General features: G+C 53.7%; 1 protein-coding gene across 4 annotated transcripts in view; it reads left to right on the top strand.

Moving 5' to 3' along the window:
• Positions 1 to 23,294, top strand: part of Mpped1 (metallophosphoesterase domain containing 1) — a 68,575-nt gene extending 45,281 nt beyond the window's left edge. For all 4 annotated transcript variants that reach the window (XM_004845432.4, XM_087213739.1, XM_087213741.1 and 1 more), the window contains 4 exons: positions 339 to 564; positions 15,598 to 15,713; positions 19,099 to 19,212; positions 21,043 to 23,294. In XM_004845432.4, the coding sequence (XP_004845489.1) occupies positions 339 to 564; positions 15,598 to 15,713; positions 19,099 to 19,212; positions 21,043 to 21,161 (575 nt within the window). In that variant the 3' untranslated portion in view covers positions 21,162 to 23,294. The remainder of the gene's footprint in view (positions 1 to 338; positions 565 to 15,597; positions 15,714 to 19,098; positions 19,213 to 21,042) is intronic.
• The last annotated feature ends 321 nt before the right edge of the window (positions 23,295 to 23,615 follow it).

The following is a 23,615-nucleotide window of genomic DNA, read 5'->3' as shown; positions in this document are numbered from 1 at the left end:
CCATGCCAGATCACCCTGAGTCCACACACTCTCCTGTTTAGGGCATCTTGTCTACAGAGTGGGCCTCCAGAAGGAGGGGACTCATGCAGCCTTCGGGAGCAGCCTGGGATGTGCACATAGCAGAGTGGAAGTGGCTCCGATGTAAGCCCTCTATGTTTTGATTCCATTTAGACCATGGGCACTGGAATTTTTCCCAAGGCAGACAAGGTCCTGTGGACAACAATGGGTTGCTGCCTTCTTGGAACTGAGACACCGCTGCCGTCCTTCACTCAGGGGGCTCTGTGGCTTCTGGTGGGGCCACCCATGGTACGCTGTGTCTGTCTGTGTCCACCCCGCAGGCAGCCTGCCCTATGAGTACAAGATTGTGATCGCCGGCAACCACGAGCTGACCTTTGACCAGGAGTTCATGGCCGACCTCATCAAGCAGGACTTCTACTACTTCCCATCTGTGTCGAAGCTGAAGCCTGAGAACTATGAGAATGTGCAGTCCTTGCTGACCAACTGCATCTACCTGCAGGACTCAGAGGTCACAGTGCGGGGCTTCCGGATCTATGGCTCCCCATGGTGAGTGCACTGGGCACCCCTCATGATGGCCAGAGAGGGCGAGAGGGACAAAGAGGGTTGGGGGGTCTTCCCCTTGCAGCGCTGGGGCACAGAGCTGAGCTGAGTGAGCAGGGAGGTACGGGTGGTGGGGATGGGCACTGTGGATCATGAGAACCAGTACTGAAGCTCATCCCCCCCTACCCAACCTCTGTGTGACTCCAGGTAGCTCATTGTCACCCTCTGGGCCTCAGTTTCCCCATATGTAACCAGGGAAGGATAATATCAGCTGTAGCCTCTGTTCTATACATTGCCCTACATACAGGCAAGTGCTGTTGTCTCTATTTCATAGGTGAGGAAACTGAGGCACAGAGAGGGTGAGGACCTTGCTAAAGGTCACACAGCCAGAAAGGAGCAGAGCTGGGCTTAAACCCAAGCATGTTGGTTCCAGAACTCCTGCTTTTAACCATTATCCTATGGCATCTGGGTCTCTCTCTAGTGCCTGTGTTCTAACCCTACACCAAAAAATATATGGGGCAGAAGATTGATTAGCCTGACCAAGGAAAGGCAGTCGGAACTGTCCTGGGTGCCAGAACACTGGCTGACAGTGTGGGGGCAGCAGATGTTTAGAAAAACCCAACTCATACTGAGCCCTTGTTCTCACTGAGACGCAGAGTGATGAGGTCTCTGCTTGGGCTCGCCTGGCTGGGTGGTGGCCAGTGTGTCCATGGGAGCCCTGGTGGTGATGGTGATGGTGATGATGGTGGTGATGGTGATGGTGGTGATGGTGTTGAGATGGTGAAGGTGATGGTGATGGTGATGACTGTAATGATATTGATGACGGTGACTGACGGCATGACGATGATGGTGATGGTGATCACAATGGTGGTGATGGTGATAACAGTAATGGAGATGGCAGTGGTAAGGATGTGGTAGTGGTGGTGATGGTAACGATGAGGATGATGCTGCTGCTGGTGGTGATGGAGATGGTGATAATGATGGTGGTGTTGGTGGTGCTGATGGTGGTGATGGTGTAGTGATGATGGCGCTGGTGATGGTGATGATAATGATGGCAATGATGGTGGTGATGGTGATGACGATGATGATGACGCTGGTAATGGTGATGACAATGATGGTGGTGATGATGGCGATGATGGTGGTGATGATGGCGATGATGGTGGTGATGATGACAATGATGGTGGCGATGATGATGGCGCTGGTGATGGTGATGACAATGATGGTGGTGATGATGACGATGATGGTGGCGATGATGGCGATGATGGTGGTGATGAGGGTGGTGGTGATGGTGATGATGCTGGTGACGACAATGACAGTGATTGCGGGAACCAGCCTATGAGCTCACATCTGACCAAGGGGTGACAAGCATGAAAAGTTAAGACAGAATCAGATTAAAATGTGGAGGGCTGGGGGGCTCTTGTCTCCCTTCAATGGAGAGCCCCGAGGGACTGGCACACCCTGGCTTTATTCACTCAGACACAGGTACAAGCAATTAGAGTTCCCAGGATTCATCTGTCTCCCACCCTCCCTGGTACTTGTCTGGGTAAACAACAGGATTTCAGCCATTTGTACTTTTCCCTACAGTGTGTCAACATGTTTGCATGCTGTCTTTCTTCTTAATTCTCACTGAGGGGGTCAGTTAGGCCTCAATCTTCCTATCTGGTCTCCCACAAGTGATGATTAAGACAACGGCAATGGTAGTGGGGGTGATGGTGACAGCAGCAAACTTTCTGAGCAAGCACAGTAAGCTGGACCCTGGTCTAATGGCTCCAGAACCATTTTCTCTAATCCATCCTCAGCCCCGTGAGGACTGATTTATTCTCCCCATTTGTCACAGTCACTTCCTTGTTGCTAAGACACAACACTGGCAACTTAAAGGAGGAGAGGTTTATGTTGGCTCAAATTTGAGTCCATGGTTGGCTCCAAGGAAGAAACAGCATGGCACAAGGGCAGGGTGGAGGAGAAGGTACTCACCTCATGGTGGCCAGGAAGCAGATAGAAAAGGGAGGAGCTGGGGAGGGAGATAAACCCTTCCAGGCCACAACCCCAATGGCTGCCTCTTCCAACCAGACCCCACTTCCTAATAGCAAGTCAGCTGTAAGCCTCTATAACCCAGTCACCTTCCACAGCTCTGCCTGTGAGTGCTTGAGACTCTTGGGGGACCTCTATATAGAAGCCACAGCACCATTCTGCAGGGGACACATCAGTTGCCCCTTGGAGTGCTGACAGGCCACAGGATGTCCAGTGGATAGCACACACAGGAGGAAGAGACCACATATGCTCCAAAGTGTGGGGTGATGGAGGAGGGCTCCCTGGAGGACGTGGGACACTGAGGGACAAAAAGGGAACTCACAAGCTAGGAAGAGGTGGGCATTTGGGGGTGCATGGGCCTGTGTGGGTGGAGGGGCTCCAGGGAAGGCTGCTCCTACACAGTGCATCAGGGACACCCATGGGCTGTCCTGGTTGATGACACAGGGTGACACCTGGGGCCTGGAGGCTTCCCTGAGCCCCCAGGAACCAGCTGCCATCTCCCTGGTGCTCACAGGATCCAGGTCTCAGTGAGCCCCCTGCAGCCTGTGAAGTCCCTTGGGGCACTTGGGGTATAGTGACCTTGGTACCAAGGAAAAGCAGGGCAGAGGAGGTGGCTGAGGCTGTCTGCCAGTGCCCTGGAGCCCAGCCCTGATGTCTGCTGGGCAGAAACTCAGAAGGAGGCCTCTTAGGAGAGGCTGGCGTGGGCTAATGCATGGTGACGTGATGGAAGGCAGGGGTGAGAGCCCAAGCGGAGAGGTTGGCAGGCTGCAAGGTGCAGGCTCTGAGTATCAGGCCAGTGAATCTGAATTGGATCTCTTTGCCCAGTGGTTTATAGCCCTCCTACTACCCCTCTTAAAAAGAAAATTGTGGCTCTGGAACCAAACTACCTGAGCCTAAATCTTGGCCTTACCTTCTATAGGCTGTGTGATTTGGGTGTTCTACCACTGAGGTGCATCCTAGCCCCTTTAATTCTATTTTATTTTATTTTTTGAGACAGTTTCTCTAAGTTGCTAGGGCTGGCTTGTAACTTCTAACTGCCTCAGCCTCCTGAGATATAGGGATGTACCACTGGGGCTGTTGAGAATCATTTTTAAATATAAATATCCCATGAAATATTTAGGACATGATTAATAAAAAATTATTCTTTATCTGAAATTCAAATATAACTGGGCATGCTGTTTTTCACCTTGCATCCCTAATTCTGACATTTTTAGTTCTGCCTGATTTTTTCTTTTCTTTTCTTTTTTTTTGTACCAGTGATCGAACTCAGGATCTTGTGCTTTCAAGGCAGGCATGGTGCCACTGAGCTAAATCCCCAGTTCTCTTTAAAAAAAAAAAAATTTAATGGAATTTTGTGTTTTAGAAAAGTTTTGAGTTCAAAGAAAACTTGAGTGGAAGGTACAAAAATTTTCCACATACACCTTTCATCTGCCCGTTCCTTGAACTTTATAAAAGTGGATGCAATACAGTATGGGTTATTATATAGTATGGGGTCTAATTTTATTGCTTATATTATTTTTTAAGATTCTTTCATATTGTGATGATTCTTTTTTTTCATTGCTTTGTAGGATTTCATTGAGTTGAATATTGCAATTTCTTTATCTGTTCTACTCAAATCTCACCACCATTGGCTTGGAGCTATTAAAAATAGTGCTGCTGTGAACACTCTTGTACATGTCTCTTAGTGTACAGAAATGTATACTCCTGGATATGGCATGCATGTGTGTGTGTGTGTGTGTGTGTAAGCGTGCACGTGCGCACACACACACACACAGAAGTATGGATGTAGCATGGCCAAGTATTTGACCATGCAGGTCTTCAGTTGCAGTAGAACTGCTAACCGGTTTTTCAAAGTAGTTATGCCAATCCATTCTCCCTGCCAGCACTATCTTACCTTGCATCCTTGGCAACACTTGGTATTGTAGGACTTGAACATTTTGTTCATTCTGGTGGGCATGTGCAGATGTCTCAGTAAGTTTTGATTTGCCTTCCCCTGATGACCAGGGAAACTGAGAATCATTTTATGTGTTTACTGACCACTGATTTCCTCTTTTGTGAAGTATTCTCTTGACCATTTAAAAAAATGTTTGGATGATCTGTCTTCTTATTGGTTCATAGTTTCTGTATGGATTCTGAATGTGTTTGGAGCCCTTTGTCAGTTGCAAGTTTACAAATTGCTTTCTCTCCTATGTGAGCTGCCTTTCCCCTCTTTTAGCAGAGCTGTTGCATGAGCAGAAGTTCTTAATTTTGTTTGAATAAATGTCTTAGTGTTTTTCTTCATGGGAAATGCTTTTTGTGTCCTGTTGAGGAAGTCTTCCCTCCCCCTGAAGTCATGAAGATTTGTATCTATTTTGTTTTCCAGAACCTTATTAATTTGCCTCTTGTGCTTGGGTGTTGAACCCACTGGGAATGACAGTGTTAATGGTGTGAGGTAGGGATCTCATTTAGGATGCTTCCATGTGGACACCACTTGGCCCATCACATTGTTGAAAAAGCTTGTTGTTTGCTCTGTGGAGGTGGCCACTCTGCACTGCCATCTTTGTCTGCACTGTGGGTGGGTATCCAGACTTCTCTCCCACTCCTTTAGTTCACTCAGTGGCAGGACCACACTCTCATAATTATTTTAATAGTTGATTTCTTTCATACTTCATTTGCCTACCAGAATATTTGAGGCTCCATAATGCTGAGGACATGAATCTTTCTATTTTTTTGATACCAGGGATCAAACTCAGGACCTTATGCTTTCGAGGCAGGCATGGTGCCACTGAACTAAATCCCTGGCCCCTGAATCTTTTTTTCTTCACCTAATCTCTCTGGATTTAACTCCAGTACCTAGTACAGTATTTGGCTTTCCACAATAAATATTTGTTTGAATGAATAAATGAATGGCTGAATGAATAGGTGGACGATGCCAGGCCGTAGGAACTCAGTTAAGACTCAGGCCAATTTCTCCTGTGTCTGCTTCTGTCTGTCACCTCTTCCCAGACCTGCCGTCAACTCCTTATCCCCTGGGTCTTCCTCTTCTCCATGCTGTATGCAAGCAAGGCTTGATCAAGCTGCCTCCTGGCTCACCATATCACTATACTCTGCAGCACCCTGGCTGAAGTCCCGACCCTCCTTCCCCTGAATCTAGGCCTGTCTGCTTCCCTGCATGGGTTCTGTCCCCACATCTGCTTGGACAAGGATGGGACACAAGTCTCATCAGGACCCCGTGTTTGTGCTGCCACATGGCCCTCCCGCGGCGCCATGACTCTGCAGAACCCAGGAAAGACGTTTCTGTCCCTGGTCCCTGGGGCACCTTCAGCACCCAGCCTTCCTTTGTGGAGAGCAGCTTAGTGAAAGGGGCCGGAACCAACTGCAGGAGAAGAGGAAGAACTCAGCTGTTACAAAATGCTAAGTGTTAAAAAAAAAAAATCCCGTATACATACCGTATTCATTTATGGGTTTTGGATGCATTTTTGTTCTCATTTAACTGAAAGCGGCCTTGATTTAAAAAAAAAAAAAAGGAGTGAGGGAGAGAGTGGAATTGGCAAGCAGCGGGTCCATCTGGTCTAATTACTTCTGGTATTTTGAAAGAAGAAATCTAAACCTGCTGAGACATTAAACTTTGAGAAGTGGCTGCCGGGTCCATTGCTGGGTGTCTAGACTCAGATCCGGATTCTAGGCTTGGGGGCTGGGCTTCCTCCAGTAGGGCCAGATTTCAGGCCAGGTAGGCACCTCTCTCTAGGAGCCAGGGGCCTCCAGGATTTCTCCCTTAAGACAGCCAGGGCTGTGCAAGGCCATACTGAGGACATAGCCTGGGGCCAGCTGTGACCCTGGCCTGAATCCTGGCTTTTGGGAAATGACAGCAACAGTCACCTGCTCCTTAGGATTCAGGGAGGTCAGGTGTCTTAGTTACTTTCTCACTGCCAGGGCACAACACCTGATACCCACAAATTAAAGGAGGTGAGGTTTATTTTGGCTTGCAGTTTGTAGAGGTTTTATTCCATAGTCAGCTGGCTCCAAAGCAGGGAAGAAACAGCCCATGGCAGGGCAGACAGGAAGCAGAGAGATGAAGGGAGGAGGAGGAGAAGAGAGATAGACTATTCCAGGCTACGCCCCCAGGGACCCTCCCCCTCCTACCAGGCTTCATCTTCCAAGGTCACATGTAGCTATAAACTCATCAGTGGACAAATCCAGTGATGAGCATCACACCACCGTGATCCAGTCACCTCCCCAAAGACCCACCTATGTACCCCTGAGGCTCTGGGGGGAGATCCAGATATAAACCATAACATCAGGTGTGGGCATGGCTTAGTACATAGTGGGCACTCACCTCCTGCTGTGTACTATCTGTCACCAGCCAGGGATAATGGGTAGGAGAGGCAGAGCTGCCCCCTCAGGTGTGGGGCTGTAGGACTGGTGGCCTTGGGAGGAGGCCGGGATGAGCACTAGCTTCACCCTTGATGTTTCCTTTCTCTCTTCTTCATGCACTGAGTAGGCCTGGCATGTGGGGCAGGGCAGGAACAGAGCAGCTGGGGAACTGTAAGTCCGAGCCCCGTCATTGCTCAGGGCTGCCTGTCGATGTGACTCTGTGGTAGAAAGAGCCATGCTGCCCCTGTCCTGGAGGCTCTGCATCAGCTGCTCAAGTCTTTGAGGCTTCAGTGAGGGCCTCCCCACTCTTGTGCCCATTTTGTAGATGGGGTGACTGAGCTCTACACAGCAAAGTGACTTGCTTATGTAAGATCTCACAGGGAAATCAAGGCCAGGATGGGGTGGGGATGGAGGGACGGGGCCCCACCAAAGACTGTGCCAAGTGAGGTGCCACAGGGCGTCATTCCAGTTTATGAAATATGTCTCTTATAGAAAGGATGGCGTCACGAGCCCTGTGCCTCCCCCGTGCCTCTCAAGGAATATGGCTGAGGTCCTGGGCATGGTGCAGGGTCGTCGGTTCTGGCTGGGTGGGATCCTGCCACTGGTCACCCACTGACAGGACAACAGTGAGGCTAGCTCTGCCCATCTGGGCATGTGGTTTCATGCTGCCCCACCACGCCACCTGTCCGGGAAGTCCCCTCCTTTTCAGGCCTGAGGCTGCCTCTTCCATTGCCCCTGGGTCGCTAGGCTCCCATTTCGCCAGCCCAGAGGCTGCAGTCCCAGCTCTTCTAGAGTGGTGTTTGTGACGTGTTGCCATGCGTTTCCAGGTGTCTCGGCTGGGGCTGTGGCCTCCCTGGTCATTCAGGGGGTGACACAGAGACTGCTGTCATTGTCACACACCGGGGCCGGTGCCTGTCACTTCCTGGGAGCTGCTCCCCCATAGCTGCCCCATTTAATCTGCCTGATGACAGGCAAGGCAGGATCCTTTCCATCCCATTCCACAGAGGTCAAGAGAGGCCCTGGTCTGTCAGGGACTGGCCCAAGATCTCAGCCCTAGGAAGAGGCAGTGCCAGGTCACTGTGTGTGTGGACAGCTTAGCTTGGTCCACTGGTGGCTCCTGTTGGGCAGCAGAACCAGGAAGGGCTGGTCCTCGGACTCAGGATTCCTGTCTCCCATGTCTGTGAAGGGGAGCCAGGTCGGGTGCAGGGAGCCGTGGGTCGGGGCATCGTGGGGATCTCGGTGGGGCTCCCTGCTCTCCTCTCAAACCCACTGAGCATCAGGGTGGAGCCTGCCCTGGGGACTGCCTGGGACAACCGCACGGGAGCCAGGGCGACACTGGGTTAGCAGCCTGCAGGGACCCAGTGATGTCCGGCAAGCAGCCCCACTGGAGCTCCGTCCTGTCGACCTCCATGGAGTCCTCAGGATGTGAGCTCCGGACACTGCTGTTCAGGTGACACATTCAGGGGCAGGGATGGACGTGCTTAGCGCTCGGCCCCTGCTGTGCTGTGCTCCATGCACACACGTGTGTACACACACACTCACAGCACACACTTATACATATGCACTCACATCCACACACACAAACATATCCATTCTCACACATATATACACTCACTCATTCACACTCGCAAGTGGACACTCATGCAGCATTCATATTCACACGGGCACACATGTTCTCACACATTCTCGCACACACACTCACACGTATGTGTACATTCAGTATTCCCACTCACATCCACACATATCAGACACACACATTCGCACACATTCTCACTCAGATTCATACTCACTCACACACCCTTCACACACCCCTCCGCCCGGGTTCTCTCCACTCCCCTGTCTCCTCGCACTGCCCAGATTCCTCACCCCTGCACGCATGCACACACCACTCTGTGAGATTCACGTTGGAAACGAATCATCTGCCTTCCCCCACCACACAGCCCACGCCAAACAAAAGATGAATGAGTGTGCGCCCGGGGAGGTGGGGAGATTAATTAGGACTGACAAAGGACCCTGTCCGTTCTCCCGTTCCATCATCGTGTTGCCTCTTTGCCGACTATGGCTGGGTGCCTGGCAAAGGGAGTGACGGCCACATCCCAGACCCTGGACACTGTGGTTCCACGTGGTCCTGGGCCTCAGGGCACGTTGGACCCCATGGGGTGGCGGCGGAGTTGGCACCCCAGCCACCACCCCCTCAGCTCCTCAGCCCAAGTGGTGCAGAGAGGGACAAGGAAAACCTCTTCCCAGATGACAGTGCAGCAAAGCATCCCCTTGGGAGAAGGGATGCTGGTGCCGGTGTGCAATTAATCCCTTGGGGGCCCTGGGCCTGGGCCTGGCTGGTTTCCTGTGCTATGCCATGAGGTGCACAGCCCCATGGGATGCTGGGGCAGTGCCGGGTGTCGGTCTCACCCCGGGAAGCCTGGCTGGTTGGTGAGGGCGTGTTAGGCAGGACAAGCAAATGGGTGAGGGACACAACGCAGAGCGACTGGCCTGGTAGCAGTGCTGGGTGGGCTCTTCTGAGAGCTCAGGGATGCTGCGCCAGCCACGTGGCCTGGACTGTCACTGTGTCACCCCTCTCCCTCTGAGGATGCAGACAGCAGACATTGTTGAGAGGAGGGAATGGGAGAAGGGCTGTCCTGCAGCGGGCTGCGGTGAGAGTCCCTTTGTCCCTTCCCCCCACGGGGTTTCCCACCCGGGGAATGGGCAGCCTGGGGTGGCAGGGAAGGTTTCCAGGGTCAGATGCTGCAGAGGGTGTGACATCCTGGGCCTGGGCTGGCCTTGGGGACCTCATCTGTGAAATGGGCACAGAGCCCCTCCTGAGAACAGGGCACTCAGCTGATAGGAGGACTCCTCACTCTCATTCTTGTTGCTGTGGTCTTGGGATTTGACCACTAGGTTCTGGGGAGGGGTTCCCACCGGAGGGTGCAAAGAGGGGAAGGCTAACATGTAGTTCTTCCCACCTGCCTGGCAGGCAGAGGACCTGCTTATTCCTTTCGTCATTCATTCATACCTTGAGCAAACCCTTCCTGAAACCTACATGGGCCCAGCCCCCTGTCTCTTGGGCATGAGGGATTCATGGGCAGATCTGACGTGGGCCTGCCCTGGAGGAGCCGACACAGGGCACTCAGGTTGGGGAGTGGATGCCTATGCTTGGGGGAGAGAGATGATCAGGGGACATACAGGAAAAGGTGGCCATTGGGCAAGGCCTTAATGAACAGTGGATGATGGACAAGGAGGGGAGACCACGGAGGGCCTTTCAGATGAGGGCAGGCCTGGCTATGTGCGGGAGACAGGGAGTGACTGGGAGGCCCTTGGTGGTGAAGCTAGGAGGGAACCCAAGCAGGGTTGTCTGAAAGGCCGACTGGGTAGGGCAGGCAAGAAGTTGCCACTGAAGGTGGGAGTCTGTGTGGCCCAACCCAGGGTCCTTTCCATGTCAACCACTGGCTTGGGCACTAGATGCAGGAGCCTGGAGCCCTGGTCCAAATCCCTCTGGCCTCCTGTGCACTCTCAGACACACTGTTGGCTTCTCTGTGCTGCCATTTCCTCCATCTAAGATGGGGCCTCCTGACAGCCTTGTCCTGAGGGTCCCCTGAGCAACTCCGTGTGACCATGGCTGCCAAAAGGGCCCTGCTGAGAAGGGTGAAGGGCGTCTCCTGGTTGGAAGTAAAGAGCACAGACCCTGGAACCAGCATTCTGGGCCCTGAGCCCTGGCTGTGTTTTTTGGTCGCTCTTCCAGTCTCCTCTGCATCTGTCCAACGGGGACGCGATGGCAGCTTCCTCCCTGGATGAGTGTTAGGGCTGAACTTGGCAGCTCTTGGAGAGGTCTTTGGAGCTCCATTTGTGTGGGGTCCCGTCCGTGTCCCCTAGGTGTCCTGTGCTGGGGTCCCATCTAGGGGATTGCACCTTGGCCTGGATGTGCCCCTGGAATCAGCCCAGGGCGACCCCACCATGGGCCTAGACCCCAGTATGGCCAGAAACAGGGTGCAGGCAGGGCTGGCTGGACCCAGGCTCCTTAAACAAGGGGCCGTGCTGTCCTGGGGAGACAGACACCCCAAGCTGGCAGGCCCTGCTTTTATCATTTGCTGTCCATGAGAATCCATGCTCCAGCCTGTTGTGAGGGAACCCAGAATCTACGCTTCAGGGGGAAACCGTTTAATCATCGGCCAAGAGGAGGTCATTTATATTGGCTAAGCGGGCTTAATTGGGCTGGTTCGGGAGGTTACCATCCGCACACAGAGAAGCTGTTAAGGGGTTAACCTCTGAGAGATTACATTGTATTCAGCGCTCTGTTAAAGTTTGAATTAATTTTTCCCATGGGTTTGTTCACATTCTAATTTTCAACTAAATGAGACATCTGTTTCAGAAAAGGAAAATTTGCTCTGGTTGTCATGGCAACTATCATTCTGTAAGAAAATTATTCCAATGGTTACTTTAGAACAGAAAGACAGAAATTCAGGACATAAAGCCGCCTCCCGTCACTCAGTTGGAATTCTGATCCAGGCTTCCTCCTCGAGGCCATGAGGTGCCCAGGATGGGCCATGAGGAGGCCCAGGTGCCCAGGTGTGTGGAGGGAGGGTGGATGGTTGGCAGGGTGCCCTGCAGTGCAGTGGAAACTGGTCCCGGGCCCTTGGGGATCTGGTTTGGAGGCTCACAGGTTTATACTTCTCAGACCAGCGGTGGGTGGTAGCTTGGGTGACAGGCCCTTGGGAGCCCCTGTGTCCTGTCCAGTGACTGATCCCAGACACCAGGCCTCATAGCACACAGAGGGGACATTTTATCATCCAATAGCAGCTGAAAGGACATAGCCTCGATGTCATCCTGGTCTTCTGGCCTGACTCGGGGTCACGGCTGTGTTGTGAGCACCATGCAGGACTGAGGTTGTCCAGGCCCCAGGGGCTGCTCACAAGATTGGGGAATGAGGTGGCCCTGGAGAGCCAGGTAAGACCCCTGCCCGCAGGCCACCACCTGCCCCTGCTCACCGTCCTGAAAGCTCCGACCTGGGGCCAGCTCAGAGTTGTCTTCTGGAAGCTCCACTGCCTCTTCCTGCTACCCTGATGCTAATGGAAGCTCAACATGGCTTGCAGCGAGAGGCTCAAAGCATGGTCATAGAGGGGTCCAGTCTCAGGTCTGGCAGTAGGGTACAGCAGCCAGCAAGCCAGGCCTTCCCTGCCCTGAAGGGTAAGACCTGAAGACACTGGCCTCTTCATCCCATTTGACAAAGGGAAACTGAGGCTGGGAGGCACAGGACCAGCCATCTGATGCCAGCTTCGGTGGCCTCTCTACCCATCAGGTAGGGGACAAGGCAGTCCTGAGCCTTCCAGGACCTATGGGATTGCTGACAGCTTCCCCCACACCTGGCAGGACCTGCAGATGAGGTGACCAGCTCGCCTGTACCCTTATGTTCTCCGGGCCCCGAGGATGGGTGGGGTGGACAGGGGCCATGTGGGGAGGGAAAGGTGGGAGAGAGAGGGACCAGTTCTGGACCAGCTGCTCCATGGAGGCCTGTTTCTCCATCCACTCTGTATAATCCTGGGAAGTAGAACGACCTCTCTGGGTGTCCCCAGAGGTGGGTGGAGTCCAGCTTCCCAGGATTCCAGATGCTGAGTTTCCAAGAGGCAGGCAGGAAATTGTCACCCCAGCGCATGTCTCCTTGGTGCTGGGTGAGGTGAAAGCAGAGCGGTCGGGGGCTCCCCAGGGTCGGCTGCTGGTGGGGTGGGGCCTCTGATGCATTTCTGAGTCTCCAAAAGCCATCCCCAGCAGAGCCTTGAGAGAATGAACAGCTGCCTTCTCTCCACACTGCCGAGGCTCGTCCCGTCTGGTAAATATTTGATTAGAATTTTGAAAAATGGAGTCTGTGTTTTCAGTCTTTGCCAGAAAGGCGCCCTCCCTTTTCCTGTTGGCTGGCAGGGCCAGGGCTTCTGGGACGACCCCGAGTGGCTTCAGGCTGCCGCCACTTTTCTGGGGCAGCTCCTGCCCCACTCTGCATGTCTGTGAAAGCAGAAATATACCTAATGGAGAAGTTTGCGTTTCCTACTCTGTTGTACTCTGACGTTTTCTGAACATTTGTACCTTAAAAAGTGTAGCCAGCCATCAAAATGCAGTTGGAAAACGCTGCCCTGAACCAGAGCTTTCTCAGCCAAGCTCTCGGGGCGGGGGGGGGCCCAAGTGCTTGCGGGTGGGGTTTGGGGGACAGTGGCGAGTGTGCTCTGCCTGCCCGTAGTAAGTTCTCCGGGGGACCCGGGGTCTATGGGGTCCATGTGGGTGTTGAGTGTGGGCAGCTGCTGCAGGGTCCCGTGGCCCGGCCAGTGTCTGTCCCCTCACCAGGCCACCCATCAGCCCAGGGCCCTCTCCCCTCCGCTCCTTCAGTGTGTGTCTGCCCCTCCCCGGGCTGGCGTCTAAGACTGCGGAAGGACTTCTGACCCTGAGCAATGGCCAGTGTGCTCACCTGTCCTCCTCTACAAGCCCAGGTCCCCAGAGATGAACTACAGGCTTAAAGGGAGGGGTAGAGAGCATCTGGACTGGGTTTGAAAAACGATGTTTCCGCTAACCCTTTCTGTCACCCTGGGTACCTCTTCTCCCCTCTCGGAACTGCCACCTTCCTTTCTAGGACCTGCCAGGATGGGGTTACGTCTTGGTTCTCAAATGGTGTTCCATGGAACCCCTGGGGGGTCCCACACCGGTGCACTGGGTGGTAGGGCCATTTGGGTTAACAGCTAGGGACGTGGGGCATGGGACATGGGACTTAGGTGGCAGCTCTGGGCATAAGGGGCCATAAGGGCAAAGCCTGGGCATACCTCCCAACTCACACAGTATATACAGACAGGCAAGCAGTCACGAGGTGGCAAAATCCCAGCACCGTCTTCTCTCTGAGAGCCTCAGGCTCCTCATGTGGAAAACTCCATCCCTTAATTCCTAGGGTACTTGTGACAGTGGGGTGAACCTACTCCTTCATGTCTTAGGACAGGGCCTGGCACAAAAGGAGCTGTGTGGAACGTGTTGGAGACAGTTTTTGTTTTCTGATCCTCGGTCCTCAGTTTCCTCATCCACAAAACAGAAGTCTGGCCTGCTTTGCCACAGGGGTGGAGGTCCTGGGGCAGCAGTGACAGTGATGGTGATTGTCTCAGTGTGCAGGTCTGGGTAACAACCATCACCACCAGTGGAAATGTGTTCTTCCATGGTCCTGCAGGCCAGAAGTCTGAAGGAGAATCTCTCCTGGCCTCTCCTGGCTTCTGGGGGCTGCCTGCAATCCTCCTTGGCATTCCTTGGCTTCTAGAAGCTTCACTCCAGTCTCTCCATCCTTCCCTGCATTGTCACATGATGTACCTCTTCACCTGTGTCCCTTTTTCCATGTGGTCTGCTTAGAAGGACACTGGCCATTGGATTTAGGGCTCACTCTAACCAGTGTGACCTACTTACTCCTAGCTTGCTGCATCTGCAAAGGCCCTGTTTCTAATAAGGTCACGTTCACAGTACCAGGGTTTAGCAAAGTATCTTTCTGGGGGGCACAATTGGACCCACAGTAGTGGTGGTGGTAATGGTAGCAGTGGGGATGGCGGTGGTGATGGTGATGATGGTTTTTGTAATCTGTTTTGGCGACTGTAAGAAAATACCTTTGACAGAGTGGCTTATAAATGGTAGAAACTTGGTTCTCACTCATCTGGAGGCTGGAAGTCCAGGATCCAAGCGATGGCAGATCCAGGGTCTTGGTTTGTAGACAGTATCTTCTCACTGCCCCCAGGAGGAAGGGCTTAGGGGTCTCTCTCTGGCCTCTTCCTCAGGGTCACTGACCTTATCCACTGATCCTCCCTCATGATCCATCACCTCCCAGGGCCTCACCTCCTTCCATTGTTACTCTGTTGGTTTGGGTCTCAACATGTGAATCCTGGAGCAACACGAACATTCAGACCATAGTAGTGATGGCCGTGGTGGTGGCGGTGACAGGGTACTGGTGGTGATGGTGGGGTCGGGATTGGCTGTGGTAATGATGTGGATGGTGATGGAGGTCATGGAGGTGGTGATGCTGATGGTGGTGACTCTGAACCCTAAAAGGCTCCATTCATGTGGGGTCAAAATCATTTAACCCTCAGGGCTGCTTCTCATGCCCCCACCAGGATGCTTTTGTTGCAAGTGAGTGAAAACCTTATTCAAATGGCTTGCTTTACTCCGTTCTTTCCCTCCCTTCCTCCCTTTCTGCTTTCCTTCCTTTCTTTCTTTTCCTCTCTTTCCCTTCCTCCCCTCTTCCTCCTCCTCATCCTTCCTCTTCCTGTCTTCTTTTCCTCTCTCCCTTCCTTCCTCCTTCCTTTTTCTTTCTTTCTTTCTTTTTCTTTCTTCCTTCCTTCCTTCCTTCCTTCCTTTCCTCCCTCCCTCCCTCCCTCCCTCTCTTCCTTCCTGCTAGAGGTTGAATCCAGGGCCTCACACCTGCTAGGCAAGTGCTGTACCACTGAGCTCTGCCCCAGCCCCTCTGATGGCTTTATACTGGCCCATAGAACTGAGAAGTGCCAAGGTATGATGGGCATCTGGTGTGGTTTGGTCCAGGTGTCTCCCTCTGGGACAGCTTAGTACCTGAGACAGCTCCCAACTGGTTTATACACAGGGATGATGGTGTCTTCTTTTCTGATCATGACTCTCATTAACACACACACACCTCCTTCCTAGGCAGCCCTGGTTTTATGGATGGGGCTTCAACCTGCCGAGAGGCCAGGCCCTGCTGGAGAAATGGAACCTCATTCCCGAGGGTGTGGATGTCCTGATCACTCACGGGCCACCACTGGGTAAGACCTGCTGCCCGCCAGAGCCCTGCTCCCCTGGCCAGGTGGGGCTTTAGGGCCAGGGTCTGGCTGGGGTGGCGAACAGGGGTCATCTGGCTGGTTGGGCTGCTGTGAGTCTGACTTGCTGGGGGCAGGTGACCCCGGTGCCCTGGGCTCCTGGAGTGCCTGCTGTGCTGGGGCTGACTTGCCACCTCCTGGGCTGCACTCTTGGCATGGAGCTCAGCTCACCTGCCAGGTTCACATGTTGCACATTAGCTCGGGCCTTCACCTCCCAGACACGCGCCCTTGGCTCCAGACCCTCTGGGGCCTGGCCATGGGCTCCATTGGGCAGCCCTCACCCTGTCTGAAACCTGGGACCTGCTCTCTTTTTTTTTTTTTTCTGGATGAAGAGAAAAATTCATTAAATTTGCTTTTTAGACATATTAACATGTGACCTATGGCACTTGTGAAAGCCAAGAAAACAGTGGCCAAAGCAGAACACATTGAGTATAAAATGCTAATTGCTCTTCCACTGGTGGTTGCAGTTTCCTTTCCTCTGACTTTAAGTGTTTTCTCATCAGAGAGGATCTTTTAATTTCTTTTGAATGAACATCAGTGAGCTGCCCTCCCATGCTCGAGCCAACTTTTGGCCGAGTACGTGTGGGAATATGAGGCCATAATGCAAAACCAACGGAAGAGACAATCTGCTTTAGCAGCATTCCAAGTTAGCGTTCTAACAGGGAAGAATTAACAGCAGCATCATGTCCCTCTGCCGCCCCATCATCACCTGACAGCGAAACGGTAAAGATGGAATTTCACTGTGTGCGAGAGATGCCGACTACCTGTAATTCACCCGAAGTTCTGAATACTCTAGGAAGGAAAAACCCTTCACTGCCAGTTCCTAAATGTACTGCTACTTGCATGTGACCAATGCCCAATTGCTGAGATGTGAAGTCTTGGATTCTGGGACAGGTATGGGAGGGACCTGCCCTCTTACCCTAGCCACCAATGTCCTCACAGCTGTGGACTCCACTTCCTGATGTCCCCCTCTTCTCCATGGCCACCACCCTGAGCCCAAGCTGAGCCCATCACTCGCCTGCTGCTCCCGCCTGGGACCCCACATCCTGCCCATCTGCCTGTCCCTTCACTCTGCCTCTACTCTGCCTCCCAGCTCCTTCCTCCTGTCTGCCACTGCTGACCCAGCATCTTCCTTCCCTCCCTCCTGTGCCCACTGTGGCACCCTCGCTGGGCCCCCAGCAGCCCCTTCCAGTCCACTCTCTTCATACCGATAGGAGGGAGTTCTTGGGATCATCAATTATGCCATGATATCTGTCACCTTCTGTGGCTCCCTTAGTCCTTAAAATTAGGTTCAAACTCCTGGCATTCTGGCCCAGACCAGCTTTACTCACTGAGCCTGCCATTGCTCCCTCCATGCCTGGGCCTGGTCCCTGGGCTGGTGATGCTAGATCAGGTGTTAGTGCCCTGTAGCACTTGCCAGGAGGGGCCCATGCCTGCAGGGTACAGGGCTCAAGAATGGCCAAGCCCAAAAGGACAAGCTTGGGGAGCTCAGGGGAGGCCTCGAGCCTTCCAGTGGAGGCCATGTCAGTCGTGTCTGGGTGCGGGGTGGGGGGCCCCTTTGCAGGGTGACACTCGGCACAGCCTGAGTCCCTGGTGCACGAAGCCTTGAGGGAAGAGCCCTGACCTGCTGGGCCTCCACCCTTAGCAGCACCCTGGGGTGGATGCTTGCACCTCTTCACAAAGGGTCCCTCAGCCCTGTTTCAGAGGAAGCCACAGGCCTAGGGCTCTGCCAGGATTTAGGGGCTCTGTACAGCGCAGTTGTGTCTGGGATTGTGTCCCCTCCCCAGCCTCCTGAACCCCTGGCCAAATTCCTTTAGCAATAGGGTCCTGTGCTGCTTATAATGAGGCTCTGTGACAATGGTGTTGTGCTTCCTTTCTACCCCTTTTCATTCTTCCCCCCTTCCCTCCTTCCCTCCCCTCCTGTCCTTTCTTCCTTCCATATCTTTCTTTCCTCCCTCCCCCACTCTGCTCTCCTCTTTCCCCTTCTTTCTTTCTCCCTTCATTCACCTCCCCATCTACCTCCCCATCTACCCATCTACACAGCCACAAGTCCCTCCGGCCGTCACCCTTCCACCCTTTCCCCATTCACCCGCCCATCCCCACCCATCTGTCCATCCCCCCAGCCATTCACCTACTCATCCACTCATCCATCCACCCACCCATGCACCCATCTATCCACCTGCACATCATCCACCCACCCGCTTACACACCCTTTCATCCACCTGCCCACCCATTCAGTAGTCCACTCATCCGTCTACCCGTCCATTTGTCTATTCATCTGTCCACCCCTCTACCCACTGCACAGACCCCACAAGCCTGTTCCAGGGATGCCCATGTGTGCCAAGCATTCCACTGAGAGCTGAGGAGCTGCAGCCCCACCCGCACACCGAGGGATGAGGCTGCCCGGCCTTACGTATGTGGAGCCCAGTGCCTGTGTGGCAAATCTAATTGCTGGCTGGAGGGGAAGCACAGAGAGGTTAATTCACTTGTCCAAGGTCACACAACCAGTAGGCCTAGAGCCTAGGATTTGAACCTGTGTCTGCTTCAGGCCTACTCCTGCCTGTCTCCCACCTCTCTTCTCCGCCTTCCCTTCCTTCTCCTCCCGCATTTCCCGGTCCCACTGCCTCTCACTGTCTATGTCTCTCACTCATCTTTAAGTCCGTGGCTCCAGCAGTCTGATTCTTTGAGTGAAGCTCCCTCTGCCCGCTTCCCGTGATTGCAGAAACCCGGTTCGCCCACCCAAACACAGGGGGCTCAGAGGAGCCTAATTGTGTGCTTGGAGTAATCAATTGTTCTTCGTTTGTGTAGCCATGTGTGGATAATAAGCAGCCGCCATCTGGGCAGCTCCGGGAGGCTGGCAGCAGAGCAGACAGCGCGGTCACGTGACCTGAGCGTGCTGCACCGTGGGGACGCAGGCGTCCACTGTCATGGTCCCGTGTTGCTGCTAGGAGAGTTTCCGGGAAGGGGGTCTCAGTCCCAGGCTGTGGAGGCGACGCTGCAGCCGGTCACTGCAGTGCCCTTGGGCCTCGGTTTGCTCATCTCTGCAATGGGTGGCTGCTACCCTCGAGCTCCCTGGGCACTGGTGGTTGTTGAGTGCCTCGTCCCGAGTGCTGGGCAGCCCTCGCTCCTCCTGGGAATCTATCTGTGTAACCCAGCAGGAGAGGGCATGCCGGCTCCGCGCAGTTCTCGGCCCTCAGCTCCCACCCGGGGGCGGGAGGAGCCGCACCTGGACCGTGTGCTCTCTGAGGCGGCGCAGCTGCCGCGTGGGGTGTGAGGGGCTGAGTGCTGGCCCTCCCGGCCCATCACTGCCCCCTGCTGTCTTCCTGCGCAGGCTTCCTGGACTGGGTCCCCAAGAAGATGCAGCGGGTGGGCTGTGTGGAGCTGCTCAACACAGTGCAGAGGCGCGTCCAGCCGAGGCTGCACGTCTTCGGCCACATCCACGAAGGTCAGTAGGAGGAGGGGAGCGGGGGGACTTCACGGGCTGGGGACTCCTAGCTGGCACTTCAGAGGGGTGATTGCCTTCCATCAGCCCCAGCCACCCCCTTCTTCCCTGAGTTTTTCTACCGGAAGGGGAAGAGCCCAATTCTGCTGTTCGCCTTGTGACTGTCATATGCACACACTATCAGTTAGCCACATCCGGCCTGTCCAGTAACAGGAGGATGACTACAAACCCTGTAAGATTTGGGGTATTGTTTCCTTGAACCTCACAATTCTGTCTTGCCTCTGGTCTTGGAAGCCTTCTGGAGATGGTTTTCAGAGGAGGAACGTTTAGATTGTGCCATGGAGTGGGCATGCTGTGACCTCCTTCAGGCTGGTGGACCTAACTTGCCCTTTATGTCCCCAGGCCTGGCATACAGTAGGTGCCCAGTAAGTGTGCAAGGACTGCCTGCCTGAGAGGCCTTCTGTCCTGGGGGCTGGAGCTACATTTCGGGAGTGGTGGGGATCATCCTTGTCACACTGTGGCATGGGCAGGGTGGCCATGCAGGTGAGGGTGACTTCTGCTCTGGTCCTGACCTGGCTACCCTGCCTGGTGCTGGACACTGGTTTTTGCTGTTAGACTTCAGCTTTCCTCCCCAGAGCCTGATGTCACCGGTTTTGCACGGGCTCTTTCTTTTGCTCCTTTTGAACACTTATCCTGCCTGTGTAAGACCTCCCAGTGGCAGTCCTGCCTGGAAGCACACGGGCTGCCGGCGGTATGAGGTCTGTGGTGGCTTCTCCCAGAGGTATTTCTGGGTCTGTGTAATCCATCTGCAGTTGCACCAGGGCTGCTGGGCCTCTACACGTGCCTGGTCTCTGCATGCCAGGTCATTTTCCAGTGAAGAAGCCGACAGGCCTCAGACCAGCCCCTGAGGGTCTCTGCAGGGAGTTCTCAGCCTGACCTTGGAGACCTTACACCTTTCAGGGCAGCAGACAGGCAATCAGAGGCAGAATCCAAGGGCTCCAGGGCCAGGACTCTGCTCTGGGCTAGTAATGCTGATGCTGGCTGTCATTTGCTTTGGGCCCACTAGGTATGTGCAGGGCCATCGCCTCTAAGGCTGCCTGCGATCCAAACCACACACCTGTGTAGGCAACATGGGCCCCAAAGATCAGAGGAAAGTGTCCCTTCCAGTTTGGAAGTGATCTGAGCTGAAGGACGAGGAGGTCTGGACAACTAGAGGTGGTGGGAAGAGGGTAGGAGCGGAAAGAGAAGCCTGCAACATTGTCAGTGCCAGTGCTCATGATGTCAGGGTGGTGGTGATGGCCGTGATGAGTAGTGGTGGCAATGGTGAGCATGAGGATATAGAACGTGATGGAACGATGGCAAGGATGGGGATGGTCACGGTCACGACGGTGGCAAGAATGGTAATGATGGTGCTGATGGGTGGGAACAAGGATGGTGATGAGGATGTGGTAAGGAAGGCGGTGGTCATGGTGACGACGGAGATTGCGGTGATGATGTCATAGTAAAGATGGCGGTGACAGTGTCGATGGGGATTGTTTTGGGGCTGGTGATGAGGATGGTACCGAGGATAGTGTCAGTAATGACAACTTGTGTGCTTCCCATGTGCACCGGGCTGAGTACTGTTTCCGGGTGTTGAATTCCTTTGTTCAGCAGCAGGCTTGGCAGCACAGTCATTACCAGTTCCATGGCACAGACCGGAGGCTGAGTTTGAGAGCTGCAGCAGCTTGCCCCGACCTGCCCATGCCATTGTGACCCAGTGCCCTCTGGCTGCCACAGCTGCCAAGACCCCTCACTGCTCTGTCAGGGGCTGACCGGCGTATGTTTACTTTATAGGCTATGGTGTCATGGCGGATGGGACGACCACTTACGTGAATGCATCTGCGTGCACTGTGAACTACCAGCCCGTGAACCCGCCCATAGTCATCGACTTGCCCACACCCCGGAACTCCTGACTCTCCCCTGCTGCCCCAGCCCTGCCCACCTGCATCAGCTGCATTGCCTGGCCGAGCGCACGGATCCCCTGCCACACTCTCTTCCATGCAGAACAACCTAGACACCCTATCTGGCCCCGGAGACCAGCCCCAAGATGGGTCAAGGCCTTGGAATGAAGGAAATCAATCCCCTTTGACCTTTAGCCTCTGTTACCAGCCATCAGGACCCTTCCTGGCCCCAGTAGGGCGTGCGCTCATTACTGTTTTTGCTTGTACATCCACGAGGACCTCTCTCAAGGGCTCATGGCCCATCTTGCTTGGAAATTGCCTGAATGCTCACCCTGCTCAGCTGGATACTCTCCTGCTTTGGAAGCTGCTGCTCTTGGACAGGCTCTGGAGATGGTTGCACAAAATGTCTTTCTGTCCCAGGGTATGTGGCTGTGAGTCCCAGAATCAGAGATGGTGAAAGTTTGTAGCCTGGGCTGGGGAGCCCTTTCTCTCCTGCTAGGCACCGGTAGCCGAGCCCTCAAAGGGAGTGTCGGGGACATCTCAGGAATTTGGGCCGCACCTGGTTGGCCCCACAGAGGTTGGCCTTGCTGTTCCCCTCTTTCTTCCTGTGGGCATATTTGCTGATGTGACAGTGGCCTGAGCATCCCAGGCATTTATTTGCTCTGACCCTGGATTTGGGTGATTGGTCCCACAGAATGAGCCATCTTTGTGCCCAGAGCCTGCTGGAGGGTTCCACATCATGGTGGGACAGAGCTTGGTCCCATGGGGACCACCCTGCTCTGCAGAACACAGCAGCCAGGAGGGTCTGTGGGCCAAGGCTGTGGTGCCACCTGTCACATGTCTGCACCCATGTGCACACACCCTCTAAGTATAACGAGGTGCACCCGTGCCTCCCGTTACTGTTCTGCAGCAGAGCTCTCCTCCTTGGTATGACCTTCTCAAAGCACCGGTGACAGGCGGGCCCTGGGCTCCTACAGCTGCACCCTGGACAGCTTCCTTTTCAGGGGCTGGGCTCTAGGCAGAAGGGACCAGCGGGGTCAGGCAAGTGGGAGGCAGGAGGCAGGGGCAGGCTGGGACAAGGGCAGAGTCTGTCTTTATTTAAAATGTTGATATTTTGTTTGTCATTTTTACATTCATTTTGATTTCAACATTGTATTAAAATAGTCTTCTATCTGCACCAATTACTGACGTTTTTTGCACCCCCTTTACCTGGCTAGGGAGGAGGGCTTCACTCTCTTCCCTGGGAAGCAGGCTTCCATGTGCCCTTTTTTTTTCTTTTTCTTTTTTTTTGATACCGGGGATCGAACTCAGGACCTTCCTTGCGTTTGCGAGGCAGGCGCCGGAACCACTGAGCTAAATCCCGGCCCCTCCATGTGCCCTTTATCATCTCCTTTTGTCCTCTGACAGTCCTGCGAGGTTGGTACTGTTGTCCTCATTTTAGAGATGAGGCAGCGGAGGCCAGAGAAGCATAGTAATATGTCCAAAGGCACACAGCACAAAAGGGACAGAGGCAGGATTTGAACCTTGGTCTCTGGCTTCAGAAGAGCCCTTGTTTTGCCACTGTCCAGCGTTCTCTTCCTTGCAGAGCAGTACCTGGTCCAGGGCCCTTTTTGTGTTGCTTTTGGAGGGTCTTGTTCAAAAGCAGTTGTGGTTTCTTGGACTTAAAGGAATCCTGAACTCTGCCCAGCATCTTTGCATCCTGGAGACTGGGATTTCCTCCCAACTTGAGAGAGCCGGGTCACGAATTCCCGGGAGCCTGGCAGAAGTGTCACTCACGTTGGCTGGGGATCCCGCTGGGCACATTCACAAGGTCTCTAAGGCGATATAGACGCACTCCGAGGAGTATGGGGGTAGAGAAAACACAAGACTGTGTTCGTGTTGCCTCTGCTCAATTTCTATGCGAACCAAGAACTATGACTTTAAAGAATAAAATGTTTTTCCTAAGGTATCTTCAGAATATGGTGTATTTTTATGTGGAAAAGAAAAGTTATGAAGGCAGCTGTTACTTTAAGAGAAAATTCATTAAAAGTCCTTGAGGTATGAAAGATGATGGTGTGCTCCTCAATCATTTTGGCATAACTTGATTGTGGCTGTAATTTTTTTTTTGTCAAGCATGTCAGACAATAAAGTCTTTGTAAAAAGAAAGTGCATTCCGAATGGCGCATCTTCCTCTGGGTGTCCCTATGTGTCGGGTGTAGCGGAGGAGTCCTGAGTCCTGGCAGAGTTGGTGGCTCAGACCCTCCGTGCAGCCATGATGTCATCCCTGTGCCTGCAGTGCCTGTCTGTGGGTGGAGGGGTTGCAGGGGTAGTGGCACAGGCAGGCTGTGCTGTGTCGTGTTCAGAGACCTCAACTGCCTAATCTCCCAAAGTGAACGACCTCAAGATAGCCTTAGCTCGGGTCCGTCACTGGAAGTAATGTGTTCAACCCAGCCCTGGGAAAACAAAAACTCCAGGCACTGCCTGACA

Source organism: Heterocephalus glaber, unplaced genomic scaffold, assembly GCF_053883595.1.
Source record: "Heterocephalus glaber isolate CG9 unplaced genomic scaffold, H.glaber_assembly_v1.0 deba00001444, whole genome shotgun sequence".
Classification (NCBI taxonomy): domain Eukaryota; kingdom Metazoa; phylum Chordata; class Mammalia; order Rodentia; family Bathyergidae; genus Heterocephalus; species Heterocephalus glaber.
The sequence above is the reverse complement of the archived record's forward strand: the minus strand, read 5'-3'. Positions and strand labels throughout refer to the sequence as shown.